Below are 26,452 nucleotides of genomic sequence, written 5' to 3' on the forward strand. Positions count from 1 at the left end.
CGTTAAGTTTCCTCACGATGTAGGTACTTATTCCTTCGATATTTAACCCCTTGAAATGCACATTAATCCCAAAAGTTAGAGACTCTGGAATTGAGTCCTGGATCCTTCAATCGACGGCTTAGAGTGAAAACCTCGTAAGTGTAAAAGAAATAACTTTTCAGGAGGAAGAAAAAACTGCGTGCTGTAAAATTAGAAGCGAGTATTTACGAGTTTCTCATTTAATGTCATAGATGACGTTACGAGTATCGAATGAACAAATTAGTCAGATCAGGATGTGCGTTGCGAGGTTTTCTTCCTAGAAACGCAATAAAATAAATTTGAGCAAAAATGCATTCCCGAGGTTTTCACTCTAAGACGACGAAATAGGAGGCCAAGTTCCAATAAGTTACCACAGCTTGGTTAAAATGTAAGAATATTTAATTTCCTCAAGCCACTATTGCAGGTGGTTGGGAGCCCATTGTTACCGCGAAAGGAAAATATCTTGGAATTGAAAAGAAGATTGCTTTTATTGTTTGTGTGGTACGGGCCGCTACTTACACCGTTGCGTAACTTACTAACCTTATATTCGTCCGAGGATTTAACTTGATCTTGAATAAAAAAAATATCATCACCATTATATCATAAACAAAATTAAAAATGGGGTTGATGCCTAGGTCAAAAATAAATTATTTCTTAGTAATTATTAAATAGAGGGTCTCCCAAAATTTGTAAGATTCACATTTGCTGCTAGTTTTAAGTTTGCTAACCATTTTAAATTATGTTTTTGTATTGTTTTTTTAGTTTAGTTAATTTAGTTAACTAAAAAAGTACGTCGAATTGCGTCAAATATGTATGACGTCACATCTGTGTATTTCGTACAAGCTCCCATACTAAGCGAGAGTTTTGACATTTGATAAAAAGTCGCCGATTTGATTTGTAGTCATCATCCCTATTAAAGCTTTAAGCAAGGCTTTGTAGATAGGCTAAGAAATTCCATCGTAAAAATGGGAATGGGTTCCACCAAAGGAAAAACTGTATTATCGTATTTTTAGAGAATAAAGTGGAAATTATGTTATTATTATGCTTACAACCCTTCACCGGACCACTAATATGCAAGGGTCTATTCACAATATGGCCATAGTCACCACGTTAGGCCAAGTGTGAATAGGCACACTTCACACACTTTTAACAATATTATGTAGCACTCTGTGCAGGTTGCCTCACGATGTTTTCCTTCACCGTTGAAAACAATGATATATTTAAATTATTTAAAATGTCCAAAATACCGAAAAGTCAGAGGTGCAGGTCCAAGATCAAACCCCGACCTCTCGAATAGGGCGAGGTCTTAACCACTAGGTAATCACAGCTATCTTGTTCGCTTCGGTGTAAAACGAACTCTATCAAAGGAGTTCTTTGCCTTAAATCGTGTTCGGAGCTCTATTTCAATTGCTAATACAAAGTTTCGATTGAAATCGATTTAAATAATGCTGTTCGAAATGCATTTTTAAAAGTTGAGATATTATACAAAACTTGTTAGAAAGAAAAATACTACATAGGACGGAATTTAATAGTTTTGGTATTTTTTTTGGGTCTCATAAGAGAGATCAGAGTCAGGGATATGGAGAGAGCCATCTACTTGGATGATGAAATCAGAAATGAGGAGATTATGAAAATCAGAGCAACCGACATAACTCAGTGGGTTACGAAGCTAAAGTGCTAATGGGCAAAGTCGAAAAATCAATGGAAGGGGTCCCAAGTCGCTGGAATGGCGATCTTGCACGAAGCGTTTAAAGACCCCCCCACTAAGTGTATAGACGCCACCATTTAACCATCTGCACGGGGGATATTGTAATCCACAAGTGTTTGCGTAAACACAGGTGCACTCTCTAATCCCTTACTGTTCTAGTCCGATGGGACGGAAATACGACACGACCGGAGAGAAATCGGCTCTCCGAAGCACGGAATCATCAAGAATGCAATATTTGCTTTAAATTAAAATAATAATTTCCGCACAATATTCAAGCTTTAGCAAAACCACAATAAAGCACCACTTATAATATTATTAGAAGCGGTGCGCCTCTGAAGCGTTGCTTCCTTGAAGGATTAAGCATACTCGTATTGAAGTTTATGGCGTGAATTTAATAGGATTTGCGAGAAAACAGCTACTATCATAATGTAGCAGAATAATAACCACCTGAGGATCTGCGCACACCGACGGAGTGGAGTGGAGACGAGAAAACAGCTAGTATCATAATGTACCAGAATAATGATCACCTAACGGTCAGCGCACACAGATGGAGTGGAGTGGAGACAAGTCCATCGAATGCAATATAAAGAAAGGCGTCCACTAGAGACGAGTCGGGCCGTAACATTTTTTCAGTACTGTGTGCACTGGACGAGAATCCTGCGATGCAGTTTTTTTTCATTGCACTTAACGACAATTATCATGCTTTAAAGAAAGCAATGATCTAAGTTGCAGCACGCTTGCTTAGAAGATGCCTCTTCTTGAAGGATATTATATACATGGCAGAAAGCACGAACACCGGACGGGCGTTCCAGACCTTAACGATTGGTATCAGAAACGTTGTGCAAAATAGTTTCATATAACGTTTCGTAATAATTCATTCATAAATAATTCATTTGAAAAAGTTTCATAATAATTTAAACTGTATAGCCAGCGGATTTTTAAGTTGCTAATAGTATAAATTTAGTGCTAAGAGCATTTTGCCTGTTGGCGACTACAATGTGTTATTTCACATACTTGATTTTTGAGAAACAACACAGATTTATTTAGTGCGTACTTACATCATAAAATATATAACGTACCTATCTATGTCTATTATGTAAAAATTCAAACCTCAATTACGAAGTACGAATTAAAAAGAAAAGCAGATAAAAGTGAATTACAGGAATTTTTTGTATCACAAACTAGATCTCACCAAAAATCCTTTTGTGGCTTGCCATGCAGTTTTTACATTTTATTTGCATTATACAGGATTGCTACGAAAATTTTGCTGAATTATTTAACCGAAAAAGGATAGGCTGCGTTGCGGGATTGTGTCGAATTTATGATTTTGCATTGCAAAATATATCCGATTTTCTGTTTCTGATATCTTTACAAGAAAATCTGATAGATTTTTTTTAAAGATATTATACCTATATATTTTTAATTTAAATAGTTTAAATTAAAAATATACTAACTAACTTAATTTGTTGTTACCACTACTCATTATGAATGCGAAAGCGAGTTGTTTGTTTATTGGTTTGCCGCAATCACGTCACACAACGGCTTGAAGTTCCGTACCTCAAAAGTTAAAACGGAACCCTTATAGGACCACTTTGTTGTCTGTCCGTCTGTCCGGTTGTCTGTCTGTCCGTCTGTCCGTCTGTCGTGTCCGTCAAGAAAACCTACAGGATACTTCCCATTGACCTAGAATCATGAAATTTGGCAGGTAGGTAAAAAATCCGAAAACTGTTGTAGTTACATTACAAAAAAAAAATGTTAAAATGTGTTTCAATTTTCAAAGTAAGATAACTATACCAAGTGGGATATCATATGAATGGACTTTACCTGAACAATCAAAAACAGACTTTTATTTATTTTTATGCATATTAGTTTTTGATTTATTTGCAAAATGTCGGAAAAAAATCCGAGCACGGAACCCTCAGTGCCCGAGTCCGACTCGCACTTGGCTGGTTTTTTGCACTCCTGGAGAGTGACATAGGCTACTTTTTATTCTAGTAAGACAACAAGCTCAAACGGGATTTTTAAAAATCAAAACCCATGCGGACGAAGTCGTGGGCATCACCTATGTAGTTTGTTATAAATTGAATATAGTAACTTTGAAAGGTTCCTATTAATAAAAATTCCAGATTCCAAAAATATATGTGAGTAAATAATAAAATGTATTATTAAGTATGTAAATAATAATAATTGGATTGGAAGGATCTAGTGGAGTTATGGAAATAAATCAAACAACTTCTAAAGCCACTTCAAAGATTCGGCCCATTTATTTTGTAATCCAATTTGATTATATGATAGTACTAGATTATGCCCGCGATTTCGTACGCGGGGACTACACTAATTTTGAGCCCCTATTTTACCCCTTTAGGGGTTGAATTTTCAAAAATCCTTTTTAGCGGTAGTCTACGTCATGATCACACTAGTCACACTATCACACTTCACACTATAATATTATAAAGGCGAAAGTTTGTGTGTATGTGTGTGTTTGTGTGCGCGCGTGTGTGTGTATGTGTGTGTGTATGTTTGTTACTCTTTCACGCAAAAACTTCCAGACGGATTTGGCTGAAACTTGGAATGGAGATAGATAATATCTTGGATTAGCACATAGACTACTTTTTATCCCGGAAAATCAAAGAGTTCCCACGGGATTTCAAATAACCTAATTCCACACGGACGAAGTTGCGGGCATCCTCTAGTAATGCATAAATGTGGTTCATATTAAGCTCTCAAATCAAAGGGAATTAACTAATCTTACGTACGCAGGGACAGCTGACCCTTATTTGATGTCACGCAAACTCAACGACCAATTTAATTGAGGGATTATAAAATAATCTTATTTTATACATTCGGGGGAACCCGGATGTCTTGTCTGAGGATTATTCTAATTCTAAAAAACCGGCCAAGTGCGAGTTAGACTCGCGCACTGAGGGTTCTGTAGTCGGGTATTTTTTCCAACATTTGGCACGATAAATCAAAAACTATTATACATAAAAACAAATAAAAATCTGTTTTAGGATGTACAGGTAAACAATGGGATGTACCCTATAGGTTTCTTGACAGACAGACAGACAGACAACACTGTGATCCTATAAGGGTTCCGTTTTTCCTTTTGAGGTACGGAACCCTGAAAACCATGGTGTGAGGTGGTGCATTCCAACGCTACGCTTTCTGGTGTGAGTTCGCCATTAATAGCCAGGTGTTAATTTGAGAAATTCGTTTAGGTGGACATTACTATACCCGGTATGTACGTATTCAAATTTAAATTCTAAATATTTTTATTCAATTAGACTTTTACTAGTACTTTTGATTCGTCAACAGCGTCTACCACTGCAGTATGCAGATAGACCTACTAGGTATTCAATTTTGTAAGCCTATTCATAAAATTATTGCGATTCTATATTGGAACCCAATATGGTATGCAATATGGCGGTTGATACTCACCCTCGGCAATCAAATTTTATATTTCTTTATTGCATCCGCAGTTCGGAATATTGTTTTGCGGCAAATGAAATAGGTGAAATAAAACTATAGGTACAATCAACTCAATACCTCAATACATAAAAATGGAAATTCAATTTGAATAGTGCGCTAATTGGGCATTCCTGGATATTTTAAATGGTTTTTACTCGACTGCCCAAAAATACTCGCGCGCTCTTTGGCGTCTTAGTTCAAGTCGATAAACATGCGCGCACGAAGTTTAAATACCACAAGTGGTATCTTACCACTAAGTGGTATCGCAGTAGAGGACTAAGTAAACTTGTGGCAGAATAAAAAATCCAATCATCATATCTGCGAATGGGTTGATCCCAGTCAGCCTCGCTCACCATCTGAGGCGACTGGGGTTCCGTGGCAGTTGCTCGCAGCCAGGATGCAAAAAGCGGACTTGCTGGACTCAGCTAGGATGGTCCACCGACTTCTCTACCTGTCGCCCTGACCACCCGGCCAAGTCTCCCCTGCCGGGGTGTAATCCTCCGCCCGATACAAATATGTATTAACGTGTATGTTAGTTCATTGAATTTTATATTATGTAGATCTATTATAATTCCTTTCGGCTTTTATATTATGTATTTATTTTGTACACGGGCGTGAGAGTGAAAAGTATAAAAATAACAATAGTGAAATTTCATAGGCTACAAATTAGGTTGCATTGTAATATAGGTATATGAAAAGGCTATCCAATAGTTACTAGCTAGTGTCGCAGGTCAAGGTCGCGTATTTCAGTCTACCTAAAATATGCCTGGATTGCCTACAGACCCCTAAAACGGTAGCAAATATTTATACACAATAAAAGTTAATCAAAATAAGTGCTCATTGTTAGTTGTGTCTGATACGGAATCAATTTATCATTCCACTGAATTATCATTTACTATCGAGTGAGATTAATTGGTTTTTATTATTAAAGCAAAGTATATTCTGGGAAATAGATGTTACAATAACAAACGAAAGTGAAAGAATGTATAATGTTGCCCTACTTAGCTTCGCACGGGAAGTCTTATCTATTCCAATTTGTGAAAGTGTCACCCCTTAGGGTGCATGAGACGGGTCTGCCAGCAAAATTCAAATTTAATTTGGTTTTTCGCAATTTGTAAACTAATACGACAAAGTAGGCTTATGGCACTTTAATTGCGCCAATGGCAGTATCATCCTCATAGGTTTATATAAAAATCTTTACTTGAAACGGTCCAGTTTAAGAAATTAGTTATAGTATCGACTAATTTGTGAGTAACTCATGTCAAGCTCATTATTTTGACTAATTTCTTAAAGTGAACACTTTCAAGTAAACATTTTTATGTAATCCTGTGAAGATGATACTGCCACTGTCGGAATTAGAATGCCATAAGCCTACTTTGTCGTATTAGTTTATAAATTGCGAATACCCAAATTAATTTTGAATTTCGCGGGCAGACCCGTCTCATGCACCTTTACTGTCGGGCCAATATTCAGAGATGGCATGCTTCCGTCGCGGCCTTCGCGGGAGGCTAGTGTACTAATACAATGTCGAAATCACATGAACGCAACAAAAAATATAAAAATTCCCTTTTCATTTACCCTTCTGCGGTTTTTCCATTCGATTTTAACATGGGGTTATTCAAGGGGCGGACCAACAAATTCCTGAAAGGCCGGCAACGCAATGGCGGTACCTTTGGTGCTGCAAATGTTCATGCTCGGCGGTAATCACTTAACACCAGGTGACCGGCCTGCTCGCTTTTAAAAAAAAACTATACCTTCTTAGCGATCTTCAAAAACTCCCCTCGAGCAAAGTCAGAATGGATTATTGTCTAAGTAGGTGGTTCATATAGATAGTAAATTTCCCTGTAGTAATAGAGATACCTACGCGGTCTATGAAACTTTTAATGAATCCCGAGTTTGTTAGCAACTTTTAACTTCTGTCTTGTAAACACGCAGGTACAAGTTTTAATTATGTGCGGGCACGGGTCATGTTTATTTGTGGTTAATCCATTACATGCAACAAATCTAAATATAATAAACGGTGACTGACTGACAGATCTATCAACGCGTAGCTCAAACTGGCTATTATGATAGCTATTATTATATGCAAATGACTACAAACCTACTCGCATTTTTAGGGTTCCGTACCTCAAAAGGAAAAACGGGACCCTTATAGGATCACTTTTGTGATCTGTCTGTCTGTGTCTGTCCGTCCGTCGGTCTGTCTGCCTGTCTGTCTATCTGTCTGTCTGTCTGTCTGTACTTCCCGTTGACCTAGAATCATGAAATTTGGCAGGTAGATAGGTCTTATAGCACAAGTACAGGAATAAATCTGAAAACTGCGAATTTGTAGTTACATCATTAAAAAAAAATTAAAATGTGATTTTTTAAAACTTATTAAAAACACAGGCTATTTATTGGATTTGATTTGTTGAGGAGGTTATATTGGGCGAATAAATAATTGAAGGGACCTATTATTTAACGGGGATTTATCTAAAAGCCGGGTTCAACAACGTCAAGAGAAACATAACAAATTGTCTATTAATGCCATTGGAATCTTGCTTGCGGCCGCAAAACGGCGCGTCGGTTACATTTGTAACTTTAATCGCTTAATTCAGCACTTCAGCCTTTGGGACAGCTTTAATCTAGGCAACGTGATTATAATCTATGCAATTCTAGATAGGTAGGTATATATAAGCATCGCCCTCAGTTATCCATTCCATTCCATCAGCCTGTTTGCGTCCACTGCTGGACATAGGCCTTTCTAAGAGCGCGCCACCAAACGATGGAGGAAATATGATGGGTTGGCGCTGAATTGACTCGATGTAAATGACCGTTTTACCTAATTGATAGGCATTGGCAGTCATCACCATGACTAACCCATCGCTGGGCTACTACAGAGCACGGGTCTCCTTTCAGAATGAGAATCGTTTAGGCCATAGTCTGCCACGCTGACCGAATGCGGATTGGCAGACATTGAGAATATTATGAAGAACTCTCAGGCATGCAGGTGTCCTCACTATCTTTTCCTTCACTGTTTTTAACCCCCGACCCAAAAGAGGTGTTGTAAGATTGACGTGTGTATCTGTGTATCTGTCTGTGGCATCGTAGTTCTAAAACTAATGAACCGATTTTAATTTATTTTTATATATAATTCAAGAAAATCGGTTCAACCGTTTGAAAGTTATCAGCTCTTTTCTAGTTACTGTAACCTTCACTTGTCAGGGGTGTTATAAAAATTTTAATTTGCACTTGTTAAAGCAAGTGATATTTAATTGCTTAAAATGCATATAACTACTCCGAAAAGTTAGAGTCCGGAATCGAACCCCCGGCTTTCCAGCCGCAAAACGGTGTGGCGGTTACATTTGTAAGTTTAATCGCTTAATTCAGCGTTTCAGCCCGGACGGCTTTAATCAGGCAAGGCATGCATTATTCATAGGTAGGCTTCGAAACCAAATTTCAATTCGGCTTAGTATTCCAAAGAGTTTTTTTCGCATATGAAACAACTTAATGGTTTACTTGATAAAATTCTAGTATCCGTTCAGTACATCAACAATCCTTCTTTAGGGTTTCGTACCTCAAAAGGAAATACGGAACCCTTATAGGATCACTTTGTTGTCTGTCTGTCTGTCTGTCCGTCCGTCCGTCCGTCCGACCGTCGTGTCTGTCAAGAAAACCTATAGGGTACTTCGGTTTTGGAAGTAGGAAATCAGAAGGAAATTTTCCTTAAGCGGAAATTTTTCATTTTCTTGAACGGGTAAGCTTTTGGAATGCATTACTTCCCGTAAACCGTTGAGCTGTAGAGACCTATTTTAATAAAATATTGCCTGTACTTTTGTAGGAGATAAAACAATTTCATTTCTTAATAAATCAGTTTTAGGTCGGCAGTAAATACGTGACCAGGAATTATGATTTTTTAAACGAACATTTTTAAGGAAATCTTGGCCTTTCTCTGACACAGTAGTCAATGCTGTAGTGAATAAGTGGTACCTAGGTCCAATTAATAGGGCTCTCTCCGTCACTTACTCCAAAATTCCATTGAGTATGATTGGTTAGTATTCCAATGAGAGACGAACTACGTTTGTATGGAACGAGTGACGGAGAGACCCCTCTTAATGTCTGACTGACAGCAAGCGAACCGTGTCCAAGCGGTGAGGGCGTCGGGCCCGAAGCCAGAAGATGCAGGTTCGAATCTTGCCGGTTCCGTAATTTTCGTATGTATTTGAAAATGATTTAAAAATTTCTTTGAAGTGTAGGTAAAAACTAAGAACACTACCAATCATTAAAATTAGAAAAATATATGAATACAAGCACCCCCGACAAGTGAAGGGTACAGTAACTAGAAAAGATATGATAACTTTCAAACGGCTGAACCGAAGAACACTCTCGATCAAGCCACATTTCAAACAAAAAGAACTAAATTAAAATCGGTTCATTAGTTTAGGAGCTACGATGTCACAGACAGAAACACAGATACACACGTTAAACTTATAACACCCCTCTTTTTGGGTCGGGGGTTGAAAACTAAAAACATTACCTACCTTTCATTAAAATTAGAAAAATATATGATTAAAATGAATAAATCACACACGAGAACAGACTGACGGACAAACAGATAGGACGAAACTGTGAATTTTTATTTTAGGAGTAGGAAGTAAAGAAGTACACCCTCCCTCAACAAAAAATAATAGCTCGATTTCAAATAAAAATATAACGCGTTTTTCGTTTTATCTCCTTGAACACGTTGCGTCGCGGTCAAAAGGACTTCTCAAGGTTTGTTCCTTTTCTTTAGATTTATGATTAAAGCATCCGCACTTTTGCGGCTATACCTAGCTACACGTTTGTTTGAACCTGCGTGCGTTGGAGAAAGATTTTCACAATAGCGGATCTAGATAATTCAAATTTGGATTTTTTAGGTTCCGTACCTCAAAAGGAAAAACGGAACCCTTATAGGATCTCTTTGTTGTCCGTCCGTCCGTCCGATTTTGATGGAATGTGGTACAGGGGTAGCAGGCGCCACAGAAATTTCCGTGGCGCCTGCTACCCCTTTACCACATTTTCAATTGACATGGGATCTTTTTATTCCAGAAAATCAAAGAGTTCTCGAGGGATTTAAAAAAAACCACGGATCCTCGCGTACGAAGTCGTGGCTTCCATCCTTGTCATATTTCACTACCTAAACCGCGCTCGGCTGTCAATTTGTTTTGCTAGTATTGTTAACCCTGCTGACATAATATTTATAGTGGGTGGTGTCAGACGTCATGCCCCGTTATTTACGACACCCTCCGTTCATCCGTTTTAATTTCACGTGAAACACAATTATGTCTAATGTGATTTTGCTTTTGTTGAATAACAGAACTTTGGAGGAAGTTTTTGAGTCAACAAACTCGTCGCGTCATGTCAGCGTAAGGTCTGCTGTCCACTTAAGCGGAGATGAGAAATAGATCAGTCAAATTATTGATAGACTAGAGGATGCCCGCGACTTCGTCCGCGTGGATTTAGGTTTTTAGAGATCCCGTGGGAACTGTTTAATTTTCCGGTATAAAATGCCTATGTCAATTACAGGGACGCAAGCTACCTCGGTACCAAATTTCATACAAATCGGTTAAGTGGATGCGTTTTTAGGAATCCCGTGGGAACTCTTTGATTTTCCGGGATAAAAAATAACCAATGTCCGTCCCCTCGATATAAGCTAACCCTGTACCATATTTCGTTAGAATCGGTTAAACTGTTGGTTTGTACAAAGGTAGCAGACAGATAGACAGACAGACACACTTTCGCATTTATAATATTAGTATGGATGACGTGATCATTTGTTCACGACATTTTCTGTAATTTGATTGGTCGAAAGCATGCGCCTTCGCTAAGCTCCGTTCTGTGGAAATGCACCCTTAAACCAATGGTTCTTTACCTAATCTCTCTCCGGTCGTGTCGGATTGCCGTCCATCGTATTAAAACTGTAAGGGAATACCTGTTTGCGCACTTATGTTTTACCTACTTAATTTGCTAGATCGGCTGCCCCATAGCGAAAAAAATTGTAAGTCTATGGGCTGCCCTGTCCGAAATTCGATCGGAATTTTAGAACGTCATATAAATACAAGATTTTCAGCGTAAAGAATTCGCGTAGGTACGTCACAAGAAGACGCCGCAAACATTATTTACTGTGATCACAGACCTATACGATTGTTCTATAGAATGCAACTGCTGGGCAAAGTGACCAAGTGGTCAATTAAAATACTGAATATAAAAATACCTATTATGTGAAAACACCTCAATATACTTAAATTATCGTGAATTATTGATAAAATTTTTTGATAGTTACTTGTCAAAGCGGTTTCAATTGGGGGAGGGGGGGAGTTTTTACCAATAACTTATTAAAGATTTAGGTTATTTTGTAGAATTATTCTTATCTTGTACAGGTAGACCAAATTTTACCTTACGGCAAATGATTATACAATCATAAGTTGCTAAATATAACCCTTCTTTTAACCGTAGTCGGGCAAATATAGCGGGTTGAGTCTACATTATTAGTAGGTAGATACTTATAGATTGTGATTTATTAACTGAAGCGGATACAATAGAGTCATGAATTATGACGCAAGATGCAGATTTATGTATTTTTCGCGCGGTCTTTTATATTATTTTTTTATAAATAGTCCGTCTCCTCTCGATTTAGAACAATAGCAGATTTTGTGGTCACGAGCGTCGAAAACTTATAAGGTGTGCCTCTAAGTCTAGACAAGCATCAAGCTCATAGGCAGCGGTCTTTCATAGAACTCTAGAGTTCTGCATTCTGCATTCATTCATTGTCTTTTTTATTTTTATTTTTTTGTGTTCCGTACCTCAAAACGAAAAAGGAACCTTATAGGATCACTACGTTGCCTGTTTGTCCGTCCGTCTGGCCGTCTGTCCACTTGTCCGCCTGTCCGTCTGTCCGTCTGTCGTGTCTGTCAAGAAAACCTATAGGGTACTTCCCGTTGACCTAGAATCATGAATTTTTTCAGGTAGGTAGGTCTTTTTCTTTTGTATAGCACAAGTAAATGACAAAGACCTACCTAGCTGAAAAATTCCTTTACTTGTATAGCGTAAAGGGAAAATCCGGAAACCGTGAATTTGTGGTTACATAACAATAATACAAATATTATGTGTCCATGAACAAATAATTGGTACCTATTTTCAATTTTCAAAGTAAGATAACTGTACCAATTTGGAACCCTACTACCCTAAAAAGATTACATAACAGAGAAGGGTGGTTTTGACAGCAGAACTCATAATTAAGTGTAATAGGTATTTAATGTTGTTTGTGGTGTCGTCGGCTTAAATAATAATTGTTAGTATAATGCACGATAGTTATCATTTAGGGTAATGTCTTATGTCCGTATATGTATCTAATGGGTAGTTTGTGTTTTAGAACGCAGTTATGGGGTCTGGATAATTGTACGACTTACGTACGCCATAACGTGATTATTTTATAGCTTGTTTTTATTAAAAAGACGTCAGACGCCTTTCTGCAGTACCTTTGCAATATGACGTAACAATTGGTAATAATTTGCATTATGGCTTCATTAACATTTCATTAGTGTTACATACAAAGAATAGCGGTCATAGCTTAGTAGTTAAAGCGAAAATAGCGAGCAAATAAGCAGGCGGGTCACCTGATGTTAAGTGATTACCGCCGCCCATGAATATTTGCAGCACCGTGCCGATGCGTTGCCGGCTTTTCAGGAATATGTTGTTTGTGGCATCGTAGCTCCTAAACTAATGAACCGATTTTAATTTAGTTTTTTTTTTGTTTGAAAGGTGGCTTGATCGAGAGTGTTCTTAGCTATAATCCATGAAAATTGGTTCAGCCGTTTGAAAGTCGTAGGCTCTTTTCTAGTTACTGTAACCTTCAAGCAGGCGGGTCACCTGATGTTAAGTGATTACCGCCACCCATGAATATTTGCAGCACCGCTGCACCGTGCCGATGCGCTGCCGGCCTTTCAGGAATATGTTGTTTGTGGCATCGTAGCTCCTAAACTAATGAACTGATTTTAATTTAGTTTTTTTTGTTTGAAAGGTGGCTTGATCGAGAGTGTTCTTAGCTATAATCCATGAAAATCGGTTCAGCCGTTTGAAAGTCGTAGGTTCTTTTCTAGTTACTGTAACCTTCACTTGTCGGGGTGTTATAAATTTTTAATTTACACTTGTAATTAACAACAAATTAACAACGGGCTCTCTCCGTCACTCGTTTCATACAATCGTAGTTCCAATTTCATTTGAATATTAAGCAACCAAAGTCCATGAAATTTTGCAGACATATTCTAGAAACTAATATCTGTGTCTGTGGTGTTTTAGATTTTTCTAAAAATATGTAGTTTTAAAATTACAGGGGCTCAAAGATTTGTATGAAAATTTTTAAGACCGCGTAACTTTCAAACTCTTCATTACTATCGTAGGTAAAAGTGATTATAAAAATCAAGGGAGTATTTTTATTTTAATCAAATTTCATAGCAGCTGTTTTTATGAATAATTATATTAACGTTAATTGGATGAAACACGACGCCCCTGTTTTTAATTATTTTCTTTAGGGAATTTAATTTACTTGGCATACAATCAAGAAAATTGTAGCTAAAAGGCGCTAAATTATTAATAAAAATCTCGTGACTTATGGAATTGTACTGAACCTATGTATAGTACGCGACAGGCTGAGATGGCAATCCTATACCTTCTTTGATATATAGCCGTGATAGCCAAGTGCTTAGGACGTCTACCTCCTATTCGGGAGCTCGGGGGTTCGATCCCGGGCACGCAACTCTATCTTTTCGGAGTTATGTGCGTTTTAAGCAATTAAATATCACTTGCTTTAACGGTGAAGGCCAACATCGTGAGGAAACTTGTATATCTGAGAGTTCTACTTAATGTTCTGAAAATACCAAATTCCAAATAAAATAAAATACCAAAGGCGTTTAGAGAACTTCCATTAAACTTATTTCAATTAAGGCTTAAACGGTGGCTAATAGAAAGGTGCTTCTACACAGTAGATGAATTTTTGACATTCAAAGAATAGTAGTTTAAATAAAGGTGTGTGAAGTCTGTCAATCCGCACTTGGCCCGTTTTTTTCTTTCAGAATGAGAAGGGTTGGCCTAACCCTTCTCATTCTGAAAGGAGACCTGTACTCAGTAGTGAGCCAGTGAGTTTGGTATATATTGAGTACCTACATAATATTATTATATAATTAGCTGATGCCCGCGATTTCATTCGCGTGGATATAGGTTTTTTTAAATCCTCTAGGAACTCTTTAATTTTCCGGGTTAAAAGTAGGCTATGTGTTAATTCAGGGTATCTGTATATCTCCATTCTAAATAGCTGAATCCGTTCAGTGGTTTTTCGTTAAAGAGTAACAAACATACACACACACAAACTTTCGCCTCTATGTATAATACTAGTGCGATACATTAAAATTTTTATACAAAACTTTCTCTATTGGGTATTGAAAAGTTGCTCAGTTTATATTCTACGCACATCACGAAAAAGCCATTGAACTGATTTAGAACAAACTTTTATGTAACTTAAAACTTTCAATGTTTCATGAACGCAACGTTTAACATGAAACATTTCAGACTTTAATAGGGAGGCCTTAGTATAACTTTTCAAGTTATAAATCGTATCATTTGAAATATACAAGCATCGATTTGTTAAACTCGTTGCTAAAATTTTCTGCTAGGTTATATCTAGCATGAAAAATCGCCGTACAATGTGCCACATTAGTTTAAAAATAAATACTTATGTGGCCCCACCTACTGTAATTTCAGTTCAGCAAATATGGCTTACAAATATTTAAAATTATTACGATTTTTTTTTAAATATACTATAAATTTTATTACAGAGCAAGATCCTAGGATAGCCAGACGTTACTACGTACGAATATTAAAAGTACTTAGTACGCTACTCTATCCCAATATTTTATTTCTCAGAAAATAAATAACATAAGGTGATCCTGAGATGTTGGACCATTATTTCTATAAAAGAGATTTTCTGATTTAGGTAGATGTTTAATTTTTTTGGGCATAAAAGAAATCTTTTCTAAAAATATCTTTCTTTTCTTTTCAGATCGGAAATTTTCTTCACCAACCCCTGACACTAATGAAGCAATCCGCTGGCGGGATATTGAACTAGAAGCCACTAGAAACGCTTTCTCACTGCAATAAAACAACGCGCGCCGACCGAAGACAGGAACAAAAGAAACCAAACTCTATTACCAAAAGGAAAAAGAGCATTTTCCCCCCACAATAAACACACAATCCAATGGCTCTGCTCGGAATTGAAGGGACAATCCAGGCGATATCGATATGTCAATTAAAGCCCATTCCCAATCGTAATCAATTACGCCATTCGAAAACGAGAGAACTTCACGACGAAGTCGTTTTTCAAACTTGACTCAGTTTCGAATCGAGTCATAATTTGAGTGAATTAGAAAAAAATATAATAGAAATACTAAACCCGATGCATGGTAAGGAAAAGAAAGCGTCTGTAATCGTCACCGAGGCCAGGGGCTCGTATGGCGGCTCAAAACCATAATTTTCACTGTTCACGGCCTAGCTTTGTTACTTTACCTTCGTGTCTTCTCATACTCGTCTCTTTATTGTTACAAGCGGACGCGGCGTTCTCAGATTTTAATGATCCAGATCTCAACACCACCAACCCAAATTCAACGTTGAACTGGACGCTATACGACGCAAATTCGACATTATTGAAAAATGTGCACATAAAACACACCAAATATTCGACGCTTGTAACTATAATTTTGGCGTGCATTTTTTTGATCGTCATATTTGGGACAATAGTTGGGAACATATTGGTTTGCGTCGCCGTTTGCTTGGTAAGAAAATTGAGAAGGCCTAGCAATTATCTGATAGTTTCACTCGCTGTGAGCGATCTGTGCGTTGCAGTGATGGTAATGCCAGTAGCAATGGTCTATGACGTAATGGGAACTTGGCCGTTCGGACCAGTGATTTGTGACTTCTGGGTTTCCAGCGACGTCTTATCTTGCGCAGCGAGTATCCTAAACCTGTGTATGATATCAGTAGACAGATATTACGCGATAACGAAGCCATTAGAATATGGGGTGAAGAGGACACCGAAGCGAATGATTTTCTGCGTGTTTATTGTGTGGATGAGTGCAGCATTGATATCGCTGCCACCATTATTGTTATTGGGCAATGAAAAAACGGAGACTTCGTGTTCGGTTTCTCAAAACCAGGGATACCAAATTTATGCGACGTTCGGATCGTTTTATTTGCCGCTAACGGTGATGGTTGTGGTGTACTATAAAATTTTTAGTGCTGCCAGGAAAATTGTCAAAGATGAAAGACGAGCACAATCGCATCTGGAAACGCATTGTTACTTGGAAATTAATGTCAAAAATGGTGGTGCAGCTGAAGCTAAGCTCTTGGGTGCTCAGCCTGCTCAACCTCCTACAAGAGGATCTACTGCAAGTACGAACACTACGGTAAGTTCAATAGTACAATTTCCAGAAAACCATTGTAATAAAAATATTTTCTCTTACAATTTCCCGATATTTATTTTAGGGTCTGCTATTATTCCAAAAAGTTATTGACAGGTTAGAACTTTAAGTGTCTCCTCTATATTGAATTACTGATTATAATACAAAATTAGTATAATAATCGAGACCAATGGCTTAATTTACTCTCCAAGGCATAGCAGAATGGCAAAGGTTAAATTCAGACTTTCGAAATCAGTCATCCATTCAGTTACCGACTAGGGTCCACGTTGCTTAACCTACACAATTGACTGGTGTGCTATTGCAACGGTTGTTGAATTTCAGCACAGATGTACTGAAATTTAAATATATAGAGAAATTCAACCAGAGTAGCGATAGTCAAATTATTAATTATAACTGACCGAGTATATTATATCTTTGTTACAGTGTAGTATAGAGAAAACGGAAAGTTCTATTGGAAGATGCTTCAAGGGACAACGAAAATCAAACGAATCGCAATGCCCGATGCTACAGCAGAACCAAAAAACACCCACGAAACCCATTCATACAATCAATCGACCAAACTCTCAAATGGGCCCAGTGCCGGAGATCAGGCACCCACCAAAGGAGAGAAGAAGGCTGTCGTCTGAGAATAGTAACAAATTAACAACGAGCAGAATCCGATCTTCATTATCAAATTTTGCACACAAAAGCCACTTTGCCAAAGATCTATTACAACCGACACATTCGCCACATCAGAAGAAACTTCGGTTTCATTTGGCAAAAGAAAGAAAAGCGTCAACAACTCTTGGTATAATAATGTCAGCGTTCATTATTTGCTGGCTGCCGTTTTTTGTACTAGCTCTAATAAGGCCTTTTGTTAAGGAAGATACCATTCCAGACGCTGTGAGTGCACTCTTCCTTTGGTTAGGCTATGTAAATAGCCTCCTCAACCCGATTATTTATGCAACTTTAAACAGAGACTTCAGAAAACCATTCCAAGAAATTTTGTTCTTCAGATGTTCGAACTTGAATCATATGATGCGTGAAGAATTTTATCACAGCCAGTACGGGGATCCCGATACACATTTCTGTGTGAATCATTCTTCTAAAGCACCAAATTATGATGAAGGCGTTGAAATAGTTTCAGCAGTGGATAGAGATGAGACTCGAGCTTCAGAGAGCTTTCTATGATTGTCAATACCCGAGGTCTGTCCAGACCTGGATACTGTGATCTAATTAAGATTATATAAACTAAAGTGTAGAAGTGCTAACTATATTGTTAAGAAATTGGTATAAACAAGTACTGCGAAAGTTTTACCGATCAAACTAGTCGTCAACGTAACCTTGTTTCTTTTTACGTGCTTGTAACATTCTGTCCGGTAAATTGATGTCGTGTCAATAAATAACAAGTGAAAGTTTACTATAAATTTAGAGTAAGATGTAGATAATTATTATATTATATCAGTTATTTTATCTGTTATAGTCAAAATAACCTTCGAGTCTCCTAGGTTTATCTAGTTAATCCTCATGTTTGACTAAAAAGCCCATTCAATTTTTACTAATGAAATTTTGTTCTCTAAACTTGAAGTAAAAGGCATTTTAGTCCTTACGAGCTACAATTTCGTGATGCATCCTAATGCGGCAGAAGGCGATTGGAGCCATACATTTCGTATAACGACGTATATCTAGTTTGTCGTGACGCTCTGACGCGCTGATGCTTGGAGCGTTTTGATTGGTTGATTTTAATACCTGAGTAACATTTGATTTGAGTGTATGTTTGCAAAACCAGATGATGGTCTGGACAAACCTAGGAAAAAAGTTACGGATTTGGCCTATAACAGATTGACGATATTTTTCATTAAAATTAAGATAAATTTATATTTCAGAATGACCAAAGAGTCTAACTATAAAAAAAAAGAATTTATATTATAAGGTTGAAAAGCTGTTGTGAATTTATTGAAACGTGGTATTAATTTGTATTATAATTGTTATGAGTGATAATGTACGGACAAACAATAGGAGCCAGTATTTTAATACATGTGATAGTAGATATAGAGCTGTTGGTTTCTTTGTTATTATTTGTAGTGCTTTTATAATTTGCTTATTATATTGTGTTACCAACATCGATGTATATAGATAGGCCGTCATGTATAAAAACTTCACAACAGAAATGAAATCTGATTTTGGTAAGATTGATTTGTTTGATATTCGACCATGTACTCCCATTTGTTACGTTTTTGGTTTTGATAATAATGCCGTCGTTGTATATACAATGTGCTCAATCATAAATCACACAAATGAAAAGAGGCAAAATAAGGCTCAAAAAGGTAAAAAAAAAATCAAAAAAGATTTTCTTGAATAATGATTTGTTATAGCTAATTTTAATTTCACTGTCATAAAGACATTCAACTGACTTCGATATTTGTTTCGCTACGGAGGACGCCGGCTCACTTCGCTCGTCACCTTCTTTTCGCTCCACTTGACCTCGTAGTCTCACCATGAGAAACAAAAAAAAAAGATATCAACTTTTTCATAAAATATGAACTTGTTTCTATGTTGATGTGGATTTTAATGGCCGGAATTATAGTTCTATCTATAAACATCGATTGTTACCAATCATTGCCTGCAGTATACGATTCGAATTTTAATTTATATTTATTAAGGGTATGGATGTAACTAAATATATTTAAATACAATCGATTATTGATATAAAAACATAGTATGGAATAATTCTGGAAACATACTTATAACACGCCACTCTACTCCATACCACGCCACATAATATTATTATGTCAACCGACCTGTGGGTTGATTCGCTAACTTAGTGATTATCACCACAGGAAACTTGTCAGAAAACGTTAAGGCTATTTATTACCTTTGACGTTAAGTAATCTTTGAAACTATTGAGGTAGCTTTGATTTCACGTCACCCTTAGCCCAATATTCGACAGATTTTGATAAAACCAAGAGTTTCCGCACTCTAGAGTTATTCTGTCATCACTAAATGAAAGCATCCAAACTCACCTGACATTTACTTTTAATTCACGGGAAGTTTGCTACAAAATATTATTTTTATATCGTTTAGTGAAGCAACAATGTAGAATCGACCAATGCCAAATGAGTTGGATAGCTTTCATTTAGTGATGATCACTGAGGTTAGCGAACCATCGCATTGCAGAAGTTACAATATGTTTTGGACTGCTAAAACCACTATAGGTACCTAAATCTGGCGTATCAGCTGTTGGTGTCATATTTTTTCAAACTAAACACAATCACTGTAACAAATATTTTTAGTGGCATTCTCAACGCTTTGTCAATACTTTGCGAGAGAGATGTGTTGCGTTGATTATACTTAGACTCCAGCCAGGCGATTCAGAACACCCGATTCGGTAAGTTATCGTTCGATAACATTCGTTTTTCATTGAAAAATACATCTTATCGAACGATAACTTACCGAATCGAATGTTCTGAATCGCCCTGTAGGTCTGGTAACATAATATCACGCTACGTGGCGTGAATGGTGTAGGGTAGGATGTCAACAAGTGTGTATACAGCCCTTAATTGGCACTGCCAGGTAAACTTTTCTAAGAAGACGTAATTTTTGTAAAATATCCCTCGTAAATATTTTAAACCCTTGAATAAATAAATCCTTAATCATAAAGGTGTACTTCTGCAGTATCTTAGATACAAGCACTTTGATTGAAGATTTGATAGAAATTCTGTACATTTATCATCATTTCTTCTAGTTTTAAGGAATCCACATCACATAAATTAAAATATTAACCCTTTTATACATATAACATGCAATGTGAAATTTTATATAATTTATTAATTTTAAAATTTATTTTCATGTACGGTTTTTATCTTCTGTAAAATTTTGTTTTTGTCTTTAATTGATGAATAATAATATAATATCACATATTTAATACCTAAGTGTAGAACAAAAAATCAGTATTGTAAATATCATTAATATTATTAATAAAAAAATTGCATTGAAAATGTAAATAGAATTTATAAATTTAGGTAAGTAAGTAGACGAGCATAAGGCCGGAGACATTCTTGCAACACGCTTCCTGACTTGACGCTATTTACGTGCGTTAAATAAAATCAGATACCTAGTCTTAATAAACGGTTCGGTTTTTGTCCTGGGGATTCAGTATACCCGGACTAATTTATCTCCCATTTATTTAATTTTTACATTTTACCGTATTTTAAAAAAATGTTCACAAAACTAAAATAACAGAAATAACAAAAAAAAAATAACAAAAACAACAGAAAAGATAACAAAAACACAGAAAAAATAACAGAAAGAGCAAAAAATTAGATAACAGAAACAACAGAAAACTAAAGTAACGGAAGGAAAGCAAAAAAATGATCCAGTCATCTGTTATAGTAAAACAACAATAAAGGACTGGCAAACAAAACGGAGTAGTTGTACCAAATAATATTTTACAGGAGGAACAAAAAACTGCATAAACGTTTACTGTACCTTTATGCAGCTATCGAAACTACTGATACGGCTAATGGTGATTTGATTTGACACGATTTGTGTGGCGTCGTGCGACGTGGCGTGTTGTGAGTGTGTCCGGCCCATAACGCAGATACCGTGTGGGGAAACTACGCTTGGAAAAAATAATTCGACAGTTCAATTCGGTGTTGTATTTTAATGAAATAAATGTTCTTCGGTGTAGTTTCTTTCCATAGTGAATATTGTGGCCATGTATGAATCATAATACCTCATCAAAAGTCACTTAGATATTTTCGAGGGTTTTGTTTATTTTTTTCAATATACTTACGAGTTATTTTTTGAAAATATTGTCAAAAGTACCCTTCTAATTATGATGATGCTAAATCATAAAATGTCACCACCGATCACCTATCCATTGTTATCTATACTTATGTAAAATCTGATTGAATAAAATAATTTCTGCGAGAAATTTTTTTTACGTTAAAATCGAAAAATATTTGTCGTTTACGTCTTGTGTCGTCATTAATCGTCGCATTCCGTACAGCGTGATGTTAATTAATTGTGTTAAAAATAACGAAAAATCTTTTTTTTTTTAATTATTTTCTTTAACAATGAATTCTAGCCCCATAAACTATCGCTGTACAAAACATCACATGATTTTATTACTACAGTCCAAGACCCTATTCTAATATAAAAGTAAAACTATGGTGATAAAATATAATCTTTGCTGTTACCTACTAAACCGCTCAAATCTTTTGGACAACGTCCAAATACATTTTGTCTCCACGCGCAAACGACCTAGGTATATTTTTAATTAATCTAAAATATATTCTATTTTCACATCATTATTCTAAAGCTCATTTCAAACTACGGAAATATAATATAATATATAAATATCGCTCACCCTACTTTGAAATGTACATGTACGTACACACTGTACATATCTCAGTGTGAACAGTGACATTTCAAAGTAGGGTGAGCAATATTTATATATTATATTATATTCCCGTAGTTTGAAATGAGCTTTACTCTGACGTTTTCAGGATTTATGAATACATTGGTTGCATACATTTCGTAATATTATAATGTCTAAGCCCTGCGCAAACGAGGGAATATTGTCCGCGAAGGACAAAAATGGATCTCTATAAATTGCATCGTTTATCGCACACGATGGACTATTAGTACTGTGAAAGTAGCTAACACGGAGTAAAAGATGAGAAAATTAATATAATATGTCCTCCGCGGACAATATTCTCTCGTCTGTGCAGGCCCTTAACCCGATTTAAGGCCCGTCCAAACATGCAACCCCTAAGCGTAGATATATTGCGTCGAAAATAACAAAAGAAAGTACCGCCATGTGGGTACGTCTTAGCTAGAAATATAATATTTGGGTTCAATATTTTTAATATAATATTATTGTCAATACATTTTGTGGGACAAATTATTATATTATCAATGGTTTTTGTGAGACAAACCCCATTGAAAATATTAAATATTAAAAATAGATTGAATGAAAATTTTAGCTAGGACGTTACAATAAGGCGGATATGATTTTCCTCTTACGTTTGTACGTGTTATATTATTTCGTTCAGTTGTCTTCAACTAATTTAAAAAAATGTAGTTAGTTGTGATCGGTGGAAAAATATAATTTTACGTGTAAATATAAAAAAGTTATCGTAATATTTAAGTAGATATATACATAAATGGATGAAATCCACTATTATTATTTTTTTGATAAAATATTGTTAAAAAGATACTTAAATGGCCCAAAAAATGGCTATTGCCATTTGTTGACATCTAGTTCAGAGGAGTTCTCCTTGAGCACTCCCAAATGCGATTCATACAAACGTAGTCTGATTCTCATTTGAATATTAACCAATATTTAGGACTCAACTCAATGTATAGGACCCATTTTAGAAACTAACACGATCTGTGTACATAGATTTGCTAAATTTTCCTAAAATATATAAGTACATAGTTTGTACTTTTTTTGAGAAATAATAATTTTTAGTAGGTACAATTTAGCTTACAGTACACTATCGCATTAGGATTCATATAGTGTTATACATTATAAACAAATAAACTTAACGCGGGTTACAAGATTTGTATGTAAATCTTTTAGCTCATGTATTTCTAAAAAGATATTCACGGGAAACACTGACTAAGATAATATACCTATTTATTTGTAGAACTTGTCTACAAAATTCATTTTAAGTTTCACTGGTTATTATTCAAATGAGAATCAAACCAGGTACGTTTGTGTGACGTGCGCTCCGAGTACACTTCTCTTAAAAGAATGTGCAATTAAGTGTATCCTTTATTTTTACGATTCATTTAAAGAAAAAAATGAGATAAAATGTAAATGTAGTTTCATCTAAGATATTTTATAAAAGAAACTAGCCGATGCCCGCGGCTTCGCCCGCGTGGATTTAGATTTTTCGAAATCCCGTGGAAACGCTTTGATTTTCCGGGATAAAAAGTAGCCTATGTGCTAATCCAGGATATTATCTATCTCCATTCCAAATTTCAGCCAAATCCGTCTGGTAGTTTTTGCGTGAAGGAGTAACAAACATACACACACACACACACACACACACACACACATACAAACTTTCGGCTTTATAATATTAGTGTGATTGCAATATAAAACGTGTTAATGTATATAAATGGCCTATCTATTTGTTAATTAATATTAATTAATTCTTAGTGTCATACCTCGTTAACCCAAATATTAATTAGCATATAACATACCTATTATTATGGATTGTATAAAAATTATAAAAAGTATGGAATATTGTACACAATGTTATTTAAGAGCTCTACTGCAGTACAAAGTTTATTTTATGTTAACATTATATTTGGCGTTAGGTAAAAAGAACTCTGAATTTATACCCTGATATTTTATCAATTAATTTGATGGTAAAAGTGGTGGCGGGAGGGTGTGTTGCCGCGCGATTGGTTTGGCAATCAATGTTTTAATCCTCGCGCTGTAGGAAAATATACTACCCAGTACTCATGCGCATAAGAAATCAATATTGTTATCATTTTTGTTGAAAATAAATAAGTAAAATAAATAAATAAAGAAACACATATCCACACTCCACACATACATAGATCCAGAGCTCTTTTTATATGACGCTAACTTACTAACTACAAATAGTTTTTTAAATAAATATTGTTTTGTTATTTTTAAGTCGCTGACACGTTATTCTGTGTTGTGGGTTGTTGCAAGGACACACAATAGTGTGTCGCTGACACATTATTGTGTGTTGTGGGTTGTTGGATATCAACTCCATCAAGCATTCTTGTTTAAACAATTTATCTAATGCAGTATACAAGTTTTAACCAAAACGCTAGCAAAAATGAAGACAGCTGATACTGATGATTAGTGATAAGATACCATAAAAAAAATTACGAAAAAAAAATTAAAAAAGTACTTTTAAAAGTTCACAATATATTGCAAATAAAACATCTGACTGACGCTAGAGGTCACCGAACGTGCCGTAAATAGGCCATTCGATGTCACTGCCGCGTCGTAGATGGGGCATTGACCCGAGTTTTGCACGCCGTACAATGCGGGTTTGAAAAATACTAAATCACTAAAACTACAAGATAAGGCAAAATGATTATTGGCATTGGATTGTGTTAAAGTAGTATATTAATACCGCTAAGTTTTTGCAAGCGTTCTGGTTACACCTTGTTTCATTTGGAGATCTTAGATAGCACCTGATTGGTTAACAACACACCTCCACCCAGTGATGTGTCCACACCTTTACCCGTGTCTGTAAATATATTTGTAAAATAACACCTATTATGTGAATCGGTAGTGATAAAGTACAGTCCTTTATTGGTATTATTGTATTTATTTCTTATGTAGAAACCTAAAGTGATGAAATAAAAATAGATTTGGGATTTGCTTTGTGTTATTTTTAGCCCTAGGGTTCCGTACCTACCTCAAAAAAAAGGAACATTATAGGATCACTTCGTCGTCTGTCTCTCTGTCGTCTCTGTCAAGACAAGGGGAATTGAAACCTATACAGTAGTATCTACCTTATAGATTTCTTTTCTGGTGATAACTACTTTCCGTTGACCTAGAATCATGAAATTTCGCAGGTAGCAATATAATATAATGTAAATAAAAATCTCTGAAAACCGTGAATTTGTGGTTACATCACAAAATAATAATTAACCCCCCTGCCCATGATTCTAGGTCAACGGGAAATCATAGAATTTCCTTGACGAGTCTTGATAGACAGACAGACAACGAAGTGAAGAATCCTTTTAGAGTTCCGTAGCTCAAAAGGACAAAAGGAACTCTTAGAGGATCACTTTGTTGTCTGTCTGTTTGTACGTCGTGTCTGTCAAGAAAACCAATATAGGGTAATTCCCGTTGACCTAAAATCATAAAATTTGGCACGTAGCTAGGTCTTATAGCACAAATAGAGGAAAAAATCAGAAAACCGTGAATTTGTGGTTAGACACATTACAAAAAAAAAAATTTGTTTAAGTGGGTACTAAATTTGATGTTTTATATAAAAGAGTTAGGTACTTGTATATCTCATACGATGGTACGGGACCCTTCTTGTGTGAGTTCCACTCGCACTTGACCGGTTTTTTTCTCTGGAGATACGGAACCCTAAAAATTGAAAAATATATCTTATAATATAATCTTCTTCTTCATCTTAGCATAATCCCGTACCCTCAATATCCTTTCGCAAGGCTGGTTAATACATAATTCAATTTCGTAATTTCCCCGAGTGTTAAAACCCGACTACGCACCATTAGATGTAATCAATCATTTCTGATAAGCCCCTCTTTGCTGAATAAGAGTCGGGCTACCATCTAATACATCATTATACGAGACCATTCCTCATCTGCTATTATTATAAATTGTCTTATATTATTATATAAAAGGTTAAGTTCGTCTGTCTGTTCGTTACTTATAAGTTCAGGCATCTATTGAGTTTAAACTTTGAACAATTGTTGTTGGGACTTGCAGAAGGTTTCTGGTATTCCAGCCACTTAGTATCGTGGCAACTCCGTGGTTTAAGTGTGTCAAAACTTCAAAGTCGCTGATCGTTTCTCCCGGTTTAGGGGACAACACGCAGACAATACGAAGAAGAAAACTTTTAGCTTTTATAAAATAACGAAGGTCTGGCCCTCGCTGGCTCTTAGTCTATTACAGTGTCCCGATACTCAAAATCTATCAACGCTGTCGAGATACTCGTATTTAAACTCTTACTAAGACGCTACTAAAAGTATAGAACGTGGTTTCGAACAAGTGTAAATTAAAAATGTATAACACCCCCGACAAGTGAAGGTTACA

The 26,452-nt window shown here is 36.1% G+C and overlaps 1 protein-coding gene across 1 annotated transcript in view; it reads left to right on the plus strand.

Annotated features, from left to right (window-relative positions):
- LOC123877640 (5-hydroxytryptamine receptor 1-like) overlaps positions 1-18,958 on the plus strand; it is a 129,391-nt gene extending 110,433 nt beyond the window's left edge. The window contains exons 3-4 of the mRNA XM_045924471.1: positions 15,267-16,665; positions 17,104-18,958. Coding sequence (XP_045780427.1) covers positions 15,715-16,665; positions 17,104-17,850 — 1,698 coding nt within the window. The 5' untranslated portion in view covers positions 15,267-15,714 and the 3' untranslated portion in view covers positions 17,851-18,958. The remainder of the gene's footprint in view (positions 1-15,266; positions 16,666-17,103) is intronic.
- Positions 18,959-26,452: the final 7,494 nt, after the last annotated feature.

The sequence above is a fragment of the Maniola jurtina genome, chromosome 24 (genome assembly GCF_905333055.1).
Source record: "Maniola jurtina chromosome 24, ilManJurt1.1, whole genome shotgun sequence".
NCBI lineage: Eukaryota > Metazoa > Arthropoda > Insecta > Lepidoptera > Nymphalidae > Maniola > Maniola jurtina.